This window comes from Schistocerca americana, chromosome X, assembly GCF_021461395.2.
Source record: "Schistocerca americana isolate TAMUIC-IGC-003095 chromosome X, iqSchAmer2.1, whole genome shotgun sequence".
In the NCBI taxonomy this organism is placed as follows: Eukaryota; Metazoa; Arthropoda; class Insecta; order Orthoptera; family Acrididae; genus Schistocerca; species Schistocerca americana.
This window is the reverse complement of record NC_060130.1, coordinates 719,240,766-719,259,517: the sequence shown is the minus strand read 5'-3', so window position 1 is coordinate 719,259,517 and position 18,752 is coordinate 719,240,766. Positions and strand designations below refer to the sequence as shown.

General features: G+C 38.5%; 1 protein-coding gene across 1 annotated transcript in view; it reads right to left on the bottom strand.

The window, feature by feature from the left end:
- The window catches only part of LOC124554676 (transcription initiation factor TFIID subunit 3-like), a 166,775-nt gene that overhangs the window by 68,005 nt on the left and 80,018 nt on the right, over window positions 1-18,752 (bottom strand). The window contains exon 4 of the mRNA XM_047128294.1: window positions 15,983-16,098. Coding sequence (XP_046984250.1) covers window positions 15,983-16,098 — 116 coding nt within the window. The remainder of the gene's footprint in view (window positions 1-15,982; window positions 16,099-18,752) is intronic.

Below are 18,752 nucleotides of genomic sequence, written 5' to 3'. Positions count from 1 at the left end.
CATAGCATAATATACAGGGTGTCCCAAAAAGAATGACCCGATTTTAAATAGAATTATTTATTAGAAAGAAGGGCTTAACACCAACAAATTACATACTAAATTACTCAAAAAAGACAGAAGTTTATAAAAATCTATCATAAATGTTCAATACATCCTCCATTGGCTGCACGGACGACATCTAGCTGATAGCCCAATTCATCCCAAACTGAGCGTAAGGTGTCTTCTGTCACTGAAGCTACAGCAGCTGATATTCTGGTTGTTAGTTCATCAATGTCACAAGGTAAGGGAGGAACCTAAACACATTGTTTAACATATTCTGGTTTTCAGTTCACCAATGTCATGAGGTAAGAGAGGAACCTCAACACACTGTTTAACATATCCCCACAGGACGAAATCACATGGTGTTAAGTCAGGGGACCTAGGAGGCCAAGAGTGTAAAGCCTGGTCTCGCGGTCCTGTGTGCCCTATCCAATGTCGAGGCACACTGGCATTGAAGAAACTGCACTCGTAGCGACATCTAGCGGATTCTTTCTGAAACTCTAGACCATGCCAATTACATCTAGCACTACTTCAGTTACATAGTGACATTTGTCTCAATATTATTACAAGTTAACATCAGGTCATTCTTTTTGGTACACCCTGTATAATGTCGTCATAACCACTTCAGTGCCTGCTGCAGACTAAATGCAGTGTGATGTTTGGTATTAAAGTAACAAACATAACTGATAGTAGAAGTAATTACTGGTCCATTTGCGTTCGTACACTACAACCAACTGTGGGTCATCTCATATCTGAGACAACTTGACAAAGAAGAGAGCTACAGTTTGTCCACCTAGGCTGCCTATATTCATTTATCCCAGGATCGTTTTCAGACTTTTGCACACATTTTAAGCGGAAACTATGATGTACAAAAAAGGTACACATGCTTGAGTAAGGGGGGACAAACTAGCAAAACTAATTCATAGGTAAACATAAGAACATTCAAAAACATGTTTATAAAAATACACAAGAAGAAATGTAAAGTTATAAAATACATGCAAAATGTTTGCACAAGCCACATATGTAACATGCACTTTATCTGCCTCATTATGGTATAATAATCCAATAACACGGGCCCTAAGTCTAGCTATAAGGAAAATACCTAATACATGAAATAGCAAAACATGTACAGCAGATTTGTATTTTCATTGTATAGTGGGGCATGTAGGCTCAGAAACTATGTGCTTCAGTCTTCAACAGCACATTGGACTATAAGATAAATATATACACTAGAAAATCTATGAAATAAGATTTTTTTCCATGCCTTAGGAGACCTTCACAATAACTGGCTGTACTGATCACTGCATATTTCTAACATAACTTATTTCACAGTATCATGTGTATATCTAGTTTGAGAAAAACAACAGCCACTGTAACCACTACTTACTGGTGGTATCTATCTACCTTAACACTTGCAGCCATCAATGTCTGAAGTTAGTGGACAAATCTTCATTGACAATTTCTTCAAAAGATTCAAATTTTCACATTTGAAAATGTCACAGTTATTAAAATTTTCTGGACTACTGAGCTGTGGCCAAATGGATATCCTTTGGTAAAACCAATATTTTGTCTGTCTCTGTGAGATATCTTCAGGGCACATATAAGGGGCATTACGAGCATCTTAGAGATGTTGCAACAGCATACACTCTTGTGGGAAATCCTAGGTATTTTTATTCTTTGTTAAAGATATTACTTATCATACAATAAAGACCAAGAAAAAAATGATATATACAATATATGATAATATACAAATCCACGAGCAAGATACAGAAATGTTTGAGATCAGACAAGGATACTAACTAACTTGTAGAAAAAGCAGGAGTGTACAGAATACTGTATATTTATGAGCAGGTGTACGTGGGTATTACCAAGGAAATGGTGGAAAACAAATAGGCAGAACATGAAGCCAACTGTTGAAAGCGAGAAACAAATAGATAAGGTGCTTTGTGATCACACTTTTCAGTCAGGTAACCGCAGGGTATAATTTGCTAATCTACCAAGTACTCAGCAGCTACAAGTAGGTGTTAGGATAGGCTTTGCAGAGATGCAACAGAAGTGCCCTAATACAAAAATAATTTGAATAAGAGGAAGGTATTAAGTTCAACTGGTTCTTGCCTCTAGTGCTGAGCAGAGGCACCAGTCTGACATCATGGAACTGAAATGGTAAATGTATTTCCTCATTGTTGCTATTCCCGGTGAAATCTACAGATGCTAGACAGCGTGAGAGAGAGAGAGAGAGAGAGAGAGAGAGAGAGAGAGAGAGAGAGAGAGAGAGAGAGAGATAACTAACAGCTTGCAGCCACTCAATCTACATTACATCCGTGACTGGAATAGGAAGAAACCTTAATAAAAAAAAGTACTCTATAAATGCAGATGAAGTAAAATATGTACAAGAAATGCATTTCAATTAAACAGTTCCAGAACTGAAATGAGTGAATAAAATTGGGAATACTTCTTCTGAATCATTTCGTAGATACAAACAGAGAGCCTAGAGAAGCTCCCAAGTGTGACAGAGCAGCTACAATGCAAGAGACATAACACTGGCTGTGTACCCACAATCATCCAAGAGTTCTATACATTTCAGCACTGTCAGAAGTATATTAATTCTTACCAACAGTTTCTGCAAATCAAAGTTGTGCATATGAACACAAAATGGTAAAATAATGAAAGCTAACATAGGGGCACTGAGGCATTACATGACTATAAAGAGTGGGTCTGCTTATTCTATTAAAATTAATGATATTTGACCTTCATTCTGTTCCAGTTACAGTCGAATGTAATGTAAAACTCCAAGAAGATCATAACTGATAATATCTTATATCTCTATCTAAATAAACTGCTTTGTTTGAGGAATCATGAACACTATTCTGCTGGCCTACCTTGTGTTGCTGGCACAACAGGTCCCCTTAATGAAATACTATTCAGAAATGACAACAGTTCATTACTTTGAAATATGTCATTTTATACCACATAAAAAAGCACTTATGTTGATCCATTATCATATTTCCTTCATTGAATTGTTAGAATAATATATTTTACAACTTTGTTTCCTGGTGATGTGAATCTATAGATTCCACAATCACAACAGTGTAGTTAAGTATGTTCATGTGTTCTTAGATGAGAATGTGGCTTTGAGTGGTTTCACTTATCCATCTTGTACATACAAGCACAAAAGGTAAAAGCAGGAAAAAGTCAGAAGCTTCAATGATAGGCTGGCCAACTTCATAGACAGATGTCAAAAATAACAGTAAAGGTAGAAAAAAAACAGATGTATATATAAAATGCAGCTCTGCTCAACCATTTATTGAGAAAAATGTAGCACTGACAAAAATGTGTGTGGATGAGAAAGTGTAACAAGCAATCATAATGCATGGCATGCAGGAATTTACTGTAGAATATTGGGAGATGATAGGACACCTTCGGACTGAGTCATTACAACGAAAAAGATTCTGTGCAATTTACATGCCCTATATTTTAAAACTCCAGAGTAACATGAAATGTATTCACAGCTGCGAATATGGACAAGCATCAACTGTATAATGGAACGACGACAATGAAAATCTGTGCTCGACTGGGGACTCTAACCCATATTTCCTGCTTATTGCGAGTAGTTACCTTCCCAATACGCTATCTGAGCACGTCTCACAACCACACTCAAATTTCCATATGATATCAACAGTATGTCATCAACCATGTGTCCACACCTTCACTCGTGCATCCATTATGTACCTTCCCACACAGGGGAGACATTTTAACTGAAAGTCGCTTGCCCAGTGTCGGCAGATAAATTTGGTATTAGAGTGCCTGTGTTGTTCAGAAGTGTGATGAAATGTTCCTTTGGACATGCATGCACCGACTATAGCCATTATGAAATATATTAAATGTATTTGCAGCTGCAAATATGGGCAACAACCAGCTGTATAATGACCATGAAGCATGCTTGAATAGCCTAATTGTAAGGCAACCAACCACTCGCAATAAGCGGGAAATCCAGGTTCGAGTCACAGACCGGCACAAATTTTCATCATCATTATTCCATTATACAGCTGACAGTTGTCCATATTCACAACTGCAAATACATTTCATGTATTTCATAATGGCTGTAGTCGCCACAGTGCCTGTTTCTTCAAATATGCATGCGTACCCAAAGGAACATTGCATCGTACTTCTGAAGAACACAGGCACTGAAATATTGCATAAATCAGTTCAAGGTACACTAAAGTACAGTCACATTTTATATAGTGCAGAATAATACACAGTCAATGTAACAAAACTTTTAACAAAGTGCTAGATAGCAGCACTAACATGATGAGATTTTACAAACTGGAGTTCTGAGCAAAACTACAATTCCTGATTTAATGAAGTTATTGATAATACTATTATGTTGTATTTTGATCACTTTGGCAATTGTACTTGTCAGTCTGGACCTTTTAATGACATTAAAGTGTTATTTTTCTGCTAACTTGCTAGTAAACTAATAATATTTTAATACATAATTTTCAGGTTAAATGAGCACAAATTAAAAGGTAAGTTTACCTTATAAGGTCTCCTGCAAAACAAAATTCAAATCAGTCATCCACTACATTGATAAAACTGTTAAGAGAGGTGTAATATTCTGTATTTTGAAAACTTAGTGCAAAGAATCAGGCACAGATATAGCCGATCCTTTTGTGTTTGTGTGTGTGTGTGTGTGTGTGTGTGTGTGTGTGTGTAAGTACATCAAATTCTTGCACGTAAAGAATTCAATGACTCTGATGGGCTATTGTAAATTAGTTTCTAAAAGTGGTATCGCACATTCTATCTACACTGGCTCTGTTTGAATAATAGAAGTTAGATTCTTCAACTGGCACCACCGAAATGTACAGTGTGTTTCAAAAAGAGTTATTCGATTTCACAAAACTATATCTTGGACATGAATCAAGATGGAAATTTTGTGTAAATGTTACGTATGCATCGAAACCACAAGTTTACCTAGGCACCAGTTGTAAGTTGCCAGTTCATGTGGTTCTACATCTACATCTACATGGATACTCTGCAAAACACATTTTCCAATCTCTTATAGCGCGCGGAAAGAATGAACACCTATATCTCTCCGTATGAGCTCTGATTTCCCTTATTTTATCGTGGCGATCATTCTGCCCTATGTAGGTCAGTGTCGACAAAATATTTTCGCATTTGGAGCAGAAAGTTGGTGACTGGAATTTCGTGAGAAGATTCCGTCACAATGAAAAACGCCTTTCTTTTAATGATTTCCAGCCCAAATCCTGTATCATTTCTGTGACACTCTCTCCAATATTTCGCAATAATACAAAACATGCTGCCTTTCTTTGAACTTTTTTTGATGTTCTCCATCAGTCCTACCTGGTAAGGTTCCCACACCGCACAGCAGTATTCTAAAAAGAGGACGGACAAGCGTAGTGTAGGCAGTCTGCTTAGTAGGTCTGTTACATTTTTTAAGTGTCCTGCCAATAAAATGCAGTCTTTGGTTAGCCATCCGCACAACATTTTCTATGTGGTCTTTCCAATTTAAGTTGTTCGCAATCGTAATACCTAGGTACTTAGTGGAATTTACGGCTTTTAGATTAGACTGATTTATCATTTAACTGAAGTTTAACGAGTTTCTTTTTGCTCTCATGTGGATGACCTCAAACTTTTAGTTATTTAAGGTCAACTGCCACTTTTCGCACCATTCAGATATTTTTTCTAAATCATTTTGCAGTTTGTTTTGATCTTCTGATGACTTTATTAGTCGATAAACGACAGCGTCATCTGCAAACAGCCATAGACGGCTGCTCAGATTGTTTCCAAAATCGTTTATATAGATAAGGAACAGCAAAGGGCCTATAACACTAACCAGGGTAACACCTGAAATCACTTCTCTTTTACTCGATGACTTTCCATCAATTACTATGAACTGTGATCTCTCTGACATGAAATCGCAAAACCAGTCACATAACTGAGACGATATTCCATAAGCACGCAATTTTACTATGAGCCACTTGTGTGGTACAGTGTCAAAAGCCTTCTGGAAATGCAGGAATACGAAATCGATCTGAAATCCCTTGTCAATAGCACTCAGCACTTCATGTGAATAAAGAGCAAGTTGTGTTTCACAGGAACGATGTTTTCTAAACCCATATTGACTGTGTGTCAATAGACCGTTTCCTACAAGGTAATTCGTAACGTTCGAACACAGGATATGTTCTAAAATCCTACTGCATACTGATGTTAATGATATGGGCCTGTAATTTAGTGGATTACTCCTACTACCTTTCTTGAATATTGGTGTGACCTGTGCAACTTTCCAGTCTTTGGGTATGGATCTTTCGTTGAGGAAACGGTTGTATATGATTGTTATGTATGGAGCTAATGGCATCAGCATACTTCGAAAGGAACACAATTGGTGTACAGTCTGGACCAGAAGACTTGCTTTTATTAAGTGATTTGAGTTGCTTCACTACTTCGAGGATATCTACTTCTACGTTACTCATTTTGGCAGCTGCTCTTGATTCGAATTCTGAAATATTTACTTCATCTTCTTTTGTCAAGGCATTTCGGAAGGCTGTGTTTAGTAAATCTGCTTTGGCAGCACTGTCTTCGATAGTACGTCCATTGTTACTGTGCAGAGAAGGTATTGATTGTTTCTTGCCACTAAGATACTTCACATACGACCAGAATCTCTTTGGATTTTCTGCCAGGTTTTGAGACAGAGTTTCATTGTGGATGGAGATTGTCTCTCAGGAAGGCGTCAAGTGAATTTTTATCTTTTTTAAATAGGTATATTTTTCGCTTATTTTTCGAGGATTTGGGGATTACAATATTCAATCTCACTACGACAACCCTGTGTTCACTAATGCCTATATCGGTTTTGATGCTGGTTATTAACTCAGGATTATTTGTTGCTAAGATGTCAAGTGCGTTTTCACAACCATTTACTATTCGTGTGGGCTCATGAACTAACTGCTCGAAATAATTTTTAGAGAATGCGTCTAGCACAATTTCGGATGATATTGTATGCGTACCTCCGGAATTGAACATGTATTTTCGCCAACATATCAAGGGTAAATTAAAGTCACCACCAACTATTATCACAGGGGTCGGGTACGTGTTTGAAATCAAACTCAAATTTTCTTTGAACCTTTCAGCAAGCGTATCATCTGAACTGAGAGGTCGGTAAAAGAATACAATTATTATTTTATTCCAGTTGCCAACAATGATCTCTGCCCATACTAACTCACAGGAAGTATCTACTTCAATTTCGTGACAAGTTAAACTACTTCTAGCAGCAACAAACACGCCACCGCCAACCGTGTTTGGCCTATCTTTTCGGAACACTGTTAGGTTCTTCGCAAAAATTTCGGCTGTGCTTATATCCGGCTTGAGCCAGCTTTTAGTGCCTATAACGATTTGAGCATCAGCGCCTTCTATTAGCACTTGGAGCTCTGGTGCTTTCCCAACACAGTTACGACAATTTACAACTGTTATACCAATGGTTCTTGTATCTATGTTCTTCCTGTGTTCAGCCTGCACCCTTTGTGACTGAAGCCCATCTTGTGTTTTCCTGAGACCCTCTAACCCAAAAAACCGCCCAGCCCACGCCACACAGCCCCTGCTACCCATGTAGCCACCTCCTGCGTATAGTGGACACCTGACCTATTCAGCGGAACCCAAAACCTAACCACCCTTTGGCGCAAGACGAGGAATCTCCAGCCTACGCGGTCGTAGAACCATCTGAGCCTCTGATTCAGACCCTCCACTCGGCTTTGTACCAGAGGTCAGCAATCGGTTCTGTCGACTATGCTGCAAATGGTCATCTCTGCTGTCATCTTGCAAGCAAGACTGGCAGCCTTTACCACTTCTGTTAGCCGCTCGAAACCAGAGAGAATCTCTTCTCATCCAAAGCGACACACATCATTGGTACCGACGTGAGTTTCTGCCTGCAGCTGGCTGCACCCTGAGCTCCTCATGACATCTGGGAGGACCCTTTCCATGTCTAGAATGACTCCACCCAGTATGCACACAGAGTGCACATTTGTTTTCGTATCTTCCTTGTCAGCAAAGTCCATAAGGGGCCCCATAACAAGCCTAACGTTGGAGCTTCCAACTACCAATAGTTCCACCCTCTGTGATTGCCTGGATCTTGCAGGCTGAGTGGTTTCCTCTGAAACAGGACAGGCGACAGCATCCGGCTCAGTGACAGTGTCAGCTGCAGACAGCACCTGGAACCTGTTCGTCAGACAAACCAGGGAGGCCTTACGTGCAGCCGCCTAGGAAGTCTTTCGCTGCCTGCTTCACCCCGAGGTGACCTCCTACTCGTCCACAGGTGAGGGGTCAGCCTCAGTGCGAGCAGTAACTGGGTTGGCCACCAGTGAGGACCAATCAGAGGCCTCTGACGCGCTGGACGCCTGTTGGATCCCCACGGCCGGCCCACAACAGCGGTGCCCATCCAATGCAGCCTCAAGCTGTGTAACTGAAGCCACCACAGCCTCAAGCTGAGAGCGAAGTGTTACCAACTCGGCTCGCATCCGCACAGAACAATCGCAGTCCTTGTCCATACCAAAGACTGTGGAGAACTAAACTATGCAGACAAACAGACTATCGGCATGTGCTGCGCATCTCTAATGTAGACCTTAAGGAAACGCATGAACTGTCTCTAGTAATACGCAGATATTCCAGAACCTAACTACCGAAGCACTCAGGTTAAACTAAATAATTTGTCCCTGATAAGGAACTTGTAATATGTCACAAACTCTGTTTACTTTCTGACGCAAATGAAAACGCGAGAACTGTGGCTATTAGATTTTAAATTTTAAAGCACGCAGATGATATAATAAAACTCGCTCCTGGTTAGGAACTCGTAAAAGTCACAAAAGCGGTTTACTTATCTGTTGGTAGAGTCTGACGCGGTCGGCTACTATTGCCTGATTGACTAACGCCAACAAGCAGTCACACTAGTTTTCAAAACAAGCGAACAAACGACTATGGACTCATGCTACAGAAATCTACTGCAGACCTTGACAAAAACGCACGAACTGTGTCTAGTAATACGCACACATTAAAAAACCTAACTACCGAAACACTCGGTAGACTAAATAATTTGCCCCTGATAAAGAACGGTAGACATCTCCCTGGTGCACCTAGCTTGCTTGGTCATTACCTAACAAAAGTTAAGTTCAGATGGGATAACACACCAAGAAAAGGCATTTTAGTTTTGTTTTAATAGGTGCAACTCAGCTACAACTATGTAGTACGATTTTTCCCATGAGTACAGCACTGCATAATGGCACCAGAAGTTTCAAGACATTGACTGTTCATGTAAACAGGAATCCACAGGTTATAACAGTGTGCTAGTTTAAAATGCAGATTGCACTCAACAGAGTTGTGCATGTAGTCCACAGAAGTCTATTAATCGCACAGCCACAAGTCAGCCATTGTTAAAAGCCTTTCATAATGGTGTAAACAACTATGTGTAGGATTTTATGAATTTGTTCTGGGTGTGCAGATAGAAGACAACGATTTAGTACACATTGAGTGGTCAGCTACCCTGCACTTAAGTGGAAAAATGGACAACCACAACATAAGAATAAGGTGAACACAGCAGACACATACAGTCAAGCACAAGAAAGATTCTTCAAAGCTTCATGTGTTTTGCACCATTTCCTGAAAAAGATTTATGCTCATTCTTCTTTGATCAAACGGTGAGTACAAGAACCATGTCATGTACTTATATATGCTGGAGATCACACTTTATCCCCAATTGCGGGCACATGGTGAAAATTTCATGTTTCAACAGAACATAGCGCTTCTGTATTGGAACCTACACATAACAGGATTTCTTAACAAGTTACCTCAATAATGCTTCAGTTGTAACAGGTGTACAGATTTTGTATTGCACCAATGACCTCCAAGGCAGGGCTTGTGAAAGACTTCATTCATGTGCGTCCCCTTCAAACAAGTTTGAGCGAACTGCTACATCAGACAGAAGCTGTTATAAAAGCCATATTCCCAGGCATGCTTACAAAAATATGGGATGAGCTTGAGTATCGTCTGGGTGTTTGTAATGAAGCTGATGAAGGATGTATCGAACATTTGTGAAAGGTAAATGGAATCTTTGGTTGTACGCAAAGTAACCCAAGACTGTATTGCTAGGATACACCCTGGCAAAACTGGATGATTCTTTTTGAAATAGAAACAAGTTAAAATAAATCCAAAGTTCCTATCTTCAGTAATCTAGAACAGGCCCATTCACCAATCAGATTGTGTGAACTGGCTCACGCTTACACCTCAGCAGTGAGCAATCAACTGGCTCACAGTAATGGAGGGGGAAGAGGAGGGGAGAAACTGTTGTGTATGCCTGCCAATAGTTCTACAAAGATGTATTGCTTCACAGTGGCTAATTAATGCCTTTCATGGCAAATTTATTTACTAAAACCATTGAACTGATGAGAAATTACAATGAAATTAAGCCTACATTTCTTTTAATTGATAATGAAATGAATATTGGGCAGATAAGTACAAAAGATTATATTTGTTACGGGTGATGCAGCCTTATGGTGAATGTTGTTTTCAGATGAAGTTTAAATTGAAATCAAAATGTATTTAATGACTATTTTATTCACACATTAAACATAGAAATACTGCATGTCAATGAATACTACTTATTTTGCTTTTCACAAATGCATCGATGTCTGGTACAATTTCTGAGCACTGCTAATTTGAAGATAAGCTTCTAAATTGAAGTCAGTGAGCTTCTGTTGGTAGATTTTGTTCTCTTCCTTGCAGAAACAAGTTGCTCACACAGATATGTAGGTCTCAACACTGACATAATAGTAGCTGAAAACTTATGGAGTTGTGAAAATTTATATCGAAATTTTTATAAGAGTCTACAAGGCACTTTATTACGAAACTTATAACTCAACTGCCTGTCACATTGCATGTGTGTGACTTCTCGCTGTAGACAGGCATCCTGCACTGACATGTTATAAAATGATACTGGTGTGCCTGACCTTTTCTTTGAAGTTCCTAACCTGACAATAATGCTACTTTTCACCGATTTTAAAAGAGCTACTCGCCACATTAAGCACTATGCCATTAACTAAATATGCTTGCATTTAAAACTATGATGAATTTAACATATTGTCATAAGAAAAGAAAGGACAGGAAAATAAGCTCTTGCCTTTCTGTTTAATGAGAACTACTGCACTGGTGATGCAACTGTCTTATGAAATTGCTCATTCAAACCAACCAAATATGCAAGACAGGGCACAGAGTTTGCACTTCCTCTGTCCTACATAATGATGTCTGGTCACGACATTTTACCAGAAGCACACACTACTTACAAGGGAACCTGCCCATCACACCCCCCTCAGATTTAGTTATAAGTTGGCACAGTGGATAGACCTTGAAAAACTGAACACACATCAATCGAGAAAACAGGAAGAAGTTGTGTGGAACTATGAAAAAAATAAACAAAATATACAAACTGAGTAGTCCATGTGCAATATAGGCAACATCAAGGCCAATGCACGCTCAGGAGTGCCGTGGTCCCGTGGTTAGCGTGAGCAGCTGCGGAACGAGAGGTCCTCGGTTCAAGTCTTCCCTCGAGTGTAAATTTGACTTTCTTTATTTTCACAAAGTTATGATCTGTCGTTCGTTCATTGACGTCTCTGTTCACTGTAATAAGTTTAGTGTCTGTGTTTTGCGACCGCACCGCAAAACCATGCGATTAGTAGACGAAAGGACGTGCCTCTCCAATGGGAACCGAAAACATTTGATCAAAAGGTCATAGGTCAACCGATTCCTCCACACGAAAACACATCTGATATATTCTATACGACACTGGTGACGGCATATGCGTCACATGACAGGAATATGTTGTCGACCCACCTAACTTGTACACTTGTCGAATGGGTAAAAAGATTCTTCTACCTTGCCTGATTTAGGTTTTCTCGTGGATGTGATAATCACTCCCAAAAAAGTGATGAAAACATAAGGGTTTGTCACATAAACTGCAACAAATGACTGCAACAGTTTCACGGTCGCACAGTTTTCTCTGTGCTCTGTCAAAACATGTTTTTAACGTTTTCAAATTTTTCCATGTGTAGACCGTCAAATACTGCATATGTCCAAGTAAATCTGAACATGTCCTGGAATTTTGGAGAGCAAAGTTGATTATGTGTATGTGCATGAACTTTGATAATTGTCTGAAAATAAAAAAATAAACTTTTGACTCGAGGGAAGACTTGAACCAAGGACCTCTCGTTCCGCAGTTGCTCACGCTAACCACGGGACCACGGTGCTCCTCAGCTCATATTATCCTTGATGTTGCCTATGTTGCGCATGGACTACTCAGTTTGTATATTTTGGTTATTTTTTTCATAGTTCCACACAACGTCTTCCTGTTTTCTCGATTGATGTGTGTTCAGTTTTTCAAGGCCTATCCACTGTGCCAACTTATAACAAAATCTGAGGGGGGTGCGATGGGGAGGTTCCCTTGTTAGGTGGTGAGCGAGCGTGAGCACTCGTGCTCACCAAGCTGCCTGCTGAATGGGCCCAATCTAGAAGATAATTTGATTTTGCTTTAAACTGCGGCAAACAAACAATACATAATTATATAGGAGTATGGTCTATATATACTTTCTCCTATTTATTTTATCTCATCAGAGTGAAAAGAGCCATTTTTATTATTAGGAATATAACACTTCCCTTGGGTATGGTAAGAATACCCTTTATATGAAGTGCAGAATTCTATAGTGAATATTTTATTAATCACAAAACCAATTTCTTGTTTTGCTTTTATGTTACATTTGCTAATATAATGCATGTGAATTCTGAGTTACGATTTGCAAGACCACTGCATGGAATGAGCGTTTCAAAGACCATAATTTTTTAATATACCTTAGGCAGTTTCCTTCAATCGATTTTAATCTCATTCTTAGCACATGGGAGACTATACAATATACGATTACTAACAAAGTTATGATTATTACGATGTTTAATAAGAACTACTGCACTAGTGATGCAACTGACTTATGAAATTGCTCATTCAAACTAACCAAATATGCAAGTTTGGGCTATTTGGTAAGGTGGCAGTAATCATTAAATTAACAGCACAATTGGTATTTCTTTAACTTTAAGATCTGGAAATGTTTCCATGATTTACAAACCTAGTGAGAACAAATATTTTTTATGGTGGTGGTCTGATATTAACTATCCTCAACCTTCTTGCCCATTTAAATGTTTAATAAGAACTACTGCACTAGTGATGCAACTGTCTTATGAAATTGCTCATTCAAACTAACCAAATATGCAAGTTCGGGCTATTTGGTAAGGTGGCAGTAATCATTAAATTAACAGCACAATTGGTATTTCTTTAACTTTCAGATCTGGAAATGTTTCCATGATTTACAAACCTAGTGAGAACAAATATTTTTTGTGGTGGTGGTGGTCTGATATTAACTATCCTCAACCTTCTTGCCCATTTAACTTAAGAAACAACTTTAGCTTCACTTGCATCGCCTTCATCAAGAGGATGTGGGAAAAGAAGACCTAGATTCATAAATTTAGTGTTCACTGAAGATACCACTACAGACAAGCACTGATATACAATGTTACAACACCTTGTTGTGAAAAAGTATACTCTGCTTTGCATAATGCAAGTGTAATTACAGGTGGAGCATAGTCCATATGATGGCCACTGATGCCATGCAGCGGTTAATACAAAGGCCTTCCATTCAGAAGGATCAGGGTTCAAGGGCTTGTCTGTTTTTAGAGGAGGAGGAGGAGGAGGAGGAGGAAGAGTAATGGATCAAGATTTAATGTTCCACTGACGGTCAGTTCCTTAGAGATAGGGCAGAGTCTTGTGAAAAGAAAGGATAGGAAATTAAGCTCTTGCCTTTCTGTTGGAACCTTCCCAGCATTAATTTTAAACGATTTGGGGAAATTACAAAAAACCAAAATCTATATGTGTCAGTTACAATTTCCCTTCTTGAGGATGCAAGTCCAGACAAAGAACAAGAGTATGTATTTAAGAGGAGTAGAAAAAAAAAACACTGATTTTTGCTGCAGAGGTTCCAATGACAGGAGTAATAGAAATTTTCATATTTAGACAGTAATTACAGAGATAAATGTTCGCTCAGTTTTAGTGTGGTAAGATGAAATAACACCTTTATTTTCTAATAAAAGTAAATTGCAGCCTGGAACAATTTCAAGTACAATACAAGTAGTGGAACTATTTGATCTATCTCCTATCCACTTTATCAATAACTCAGATTATCGATACTCAAAAGACTGTAATGAACACATTATTTTTAAGACAAATACACTAATTTAATTGTGTCAGCAACAAATCTCAACCTGTTGTGAATGGTATCACCTAAATACTTTAACACACTGCCAACTCGACAATGATGTTAATATTAGTACTGTACAAACATGATTACACTTGATACATTTTTTATGTAACACTTTTTAGCTTGTGAACAACAGTTTATAGCTGCCCACAATAAATAAAATCTCAAATGTAAATGGTTAACTTGAAAGAAACATAGCACTTGAGAAAATGAAACCTAATCATAAAGGAGGGTACACAATTAATATTTCTCAGATATCTGTAATGGCACTGCATCATTCTCTCATTGACACTCACTACAATTAAGAACTCCCAGTCACTTAAATTAAAGGAAGTTTTTCAGCTCCTAAAGGTATTCTAAGAAAACCGACAAAATTATATAAAACAATAATCTAAAATATCTGTCCCACATGTGAAATTATGTCTAACAGGTTTTTTTTTTTTTTTTTTTTAGTTGCCTGACTGCAAGAAAATGTTTAAATAATTTTTTTAATGAAGCAAGACAACTGGTAACAAAGTCAACACTTGTAAAATGATGTGTGGATGGAGTACGTGAATATAAAAGTATGTGAGGAAAAAGTGATACTACAGGTGCCACATAAAAAAGTGCATCATGTAATATCTGCTATGGCCTTCTTTAAGAATAGATGAGAATATACCGAAAGATAACAGAAATTACATAAGGTTTTCATGCAATAAATATTATATTGGCAGAAATCATAATCTTAAGACCAAAATCTCTGTTTCTGAAAGGTAAGTGACAATATGTGCATTGCTCAAATGTTTTTACACACTGTAGGTAGTTCGGTATTAGACATAGGACAATGTATATGAGCATACAAAACGTGGCCGATGAGTCATTTTCAGATTTTATGTACACCCTATATGACGTAAGATGTAATGTGATGTAATGTAATAACAAGCACATAATAGATATTTTTAAGAATTGCTCGTGTGCCATCTGCATGCGATACCCCTGCACTCTAAACTTAACTTTTAATTAGAAATTTTCTGATTTACATAACGAGGAGTCTGGTATTTCGTCCTTATTAAGCTGTTACATGTTCATACATTCCCAAAGATATAAAATCTTTGTTCTTGTGCCATTTCAGTTCTACTCTCTGACATAAAAAGTCCACAAATATTATCAACCAGTGGCTTAGAATCATATCCCTACTATTACACGACATCAAGAGAACACTGGGGTATGTTCTGTGGTATCAAATTTCTAGCTACTTTGTAAAACATTATTAAAAACTGTCACTTTTTTTAAAATGAATACTGAATTTTTCTGATATATACAATTGATCAACAAAAGATTCAAGTGCACATATGACATTACACTCGGGGAAAATTACAGATTTTTGCACACACATGCAAATTTACTAGTAATTCTGACAAATCAATTAATTACCTTCATGGACAAAATGCAAAAAATTATTAAAAAATTATGCCCAAAACATTTTCAAAATAAATGTTTAAGTTTCATAAACTGTTAATGAATGATTTAACAGGTCAGGTCCTTACAGTATAGCTAATGCAAACTGAAGAGCTGGATTGTTGTGCAGTTATGAGCTTCAGAACATCACTCACCTGCAAAGGTCCACTCGCAATCGTCTTCAGGGCAGGGGTAGGTTGTCCACTCTCTGCAGGCTTCAGCCCACATTCTAAGGGAGAGTCACTATCCTCACACTTCTCAGGGTTTGACTCTGTATCACATATGGCAAGTAATCAGCTGCCTGCACGATCACATGCAGGCACTTCATGCAACAGCTTACCACCAACGATGCCAAATGCATATCTCTCTTTTAAATTAAGACAAAACAAAACTATTACACTGAAAAACTGAGGTGCACTTCTGCTGTTCTTCCAACAGTAACTACATAAAGACATGTCAGAAATGCTGCCTAAAATTACTTTAAGGGGATGAAATGTTTAAAATGTGGGAAAAGTTTAAATCCCTGGAGACTCACTTTACATGATCCACTCTCTCCCAGAAATGTGCTTACAACCTCCGTAAGGTGTGCATGCTGTTTATAAACAGGCTGGTAACTACTGATGAAGTAGATGAAAAGGTGTGTGGAGAATGAATTACACTGAAAATAATATAGCTTAAGGTGCATAAAATAGGACAAAGAGCTAGCAAAAGAGTAAGTCTACATTAGCTAGCTTCAGATCACAGCAGCTCTAAGCAATATTAGTGAACGTGCATGCGCGTGTATGTGTATGGACACACACACACACACACACACACACACACACACACACACACACACACACACACACACACACCAATTAGAAAGGGAAGAAACTGTACAGTTGGTGAAATGACATATAGTTGGTAAATGGACAAAGTTCATGCCACAAAGCAATGTCCCCGAACTTGTACCACACCACAACCTATTTGTGGAGTTTACTTCTGACAACCTGTTGCTATCTGTGGCAAACACTGATAACACCATTAGCTCAAAACAGCTGTTATAATGACCTGTCTGATCAACTAACATGTCCATAGACAATGGTCACCGACTTTAGAAGAGAGGGCGAAGTACAATTTCTAGATGGTGAACTTAACATAAACAATGATCTGTTGGTATGATCCATTATTTTGAGACAAGTACTCTCATTAGTCCTTACATGTTGTAAATATACAAATGGGAGGGGTTTGGGGATTTGCATGCTGTTAAATGATTTTCACATAACACACAAATTATTTGATTTGCTGTTCTCTACTACCTGTCCAACAAAAGCACCTGTTTCTAAGTCAAATACCCATGAGTGTAGCTTGATAGTGGGCATAAAATCATCAGCATGAATGACTGTCAGTATAATAGGCAACTGAAACTCCCTGGCAGATTATAACTCTGTGCCAGACTGGGATTCGAACCTAGAACCTTTGCCTTTCATGGGTAAGTGCTTTACCAACTGAGCAACTAAAGCACAACTTACAACCATGGCGGAAGTAAGGGTATTAGGACAAGTCATAAGTCATGCTTTTGTAGCTCTGTTGGTAGAGTACTTGCTCACGAAAAGTAAAGGATTTGGGTTTGAGTCCTGGTCCAGGACCCAGTTTTAATCTGCCAGGAAATTTCATAGTGCACCCTTTGCTGCAGAGTGAAAACGTCTTTGTAACAGGTAACTGTTACAGGTTTGTGCAACATTCTACGAATATAATTCTACCTTCAGTCAGGTCACAGAACACATCAACACCAAAGTATGGCTAAATAAAATGGCGTCGTAAGAAATTATAGTCTATGATGGGGAACACTTCAAATATACTGGGTTTCTCAGGTGTTTAAAGTAGAATTTCACTTGCACATTTAGTCCGGTGTGCGTGCACGTGCGCTCGTGTATACGTGTGTGTGCACGGAGTCGCAAAAGTACAATGAGGAATGACGACAGACAAACAACCTCTTTAGTGGGAGGTTGCAAAAGGCCAATGATGTTTATGGCATTCACTGCCCAAATGTTGTCTACCATTCAACCACAATATTGGCTGCTAAAGGCAACACGGGGTGGGACTGGTGGTATTCACTGGTGAGCACAGCATGAGGCTACAGACAAGTAACTCAAAAAGTGCTACAGTGCTAGTGATGTCGATACAAAACAGAGCAATGGCAACAATAAACAAAACAAAAATTGCATTATATGTACAGCAACAGTTGCTGAAATTGACATTTTGTCAGAAAGAAACCCAAGGAATTTCACACAGAGGGAGACAAGTGGCTGATGAAATATTAGCATTTCTGCAAGATGAGTGAGTGGAATGTGTGGTGTTGTACATGCTCAACTATGCGGACAATGTACATGAGTAGTACAGTGACGACGATACATGCTTAACAAGTTAAAAGTGATATTGAAACAGCCATGTAGTTCGTCATCCTTGTTGGGCAGGGATTCACAAATCCAGTCTCCAGTGAAATGTAGTAAAAGACAGTTGTTGTCAAAGAAGGGGTACTAAACATGATTACATACATCGAAGTCTGCAGCAATATAACCGTGCAGTGCTCAAGATAAACTATGTATATTTAAGGAAGGACAAGGCGCACTTGTTACAAAAGCAGATATTGGCGCATTTCGATGATGTTCGATACAATTTGCAGCATGTGCATGATAGTGACATACTACATATGCACATCAAACTGCACAAGACATAGGTTATAGTGATTTCAAGGGAAGCAGTGGATGATTGTCTAACTTCTAAAAACTGAGGAATCAGCCCAAAAACTTGCAGATGAGATAAACAAATTTATCCCATCATTCAGTACGGAATTTGTTTTCAACTCCGACCAATCGGCATTTGAAGAGGAAATGCATATTAAAGGAAACCTGTCAATTACAGGTACCAAGAGGATCGTATCAA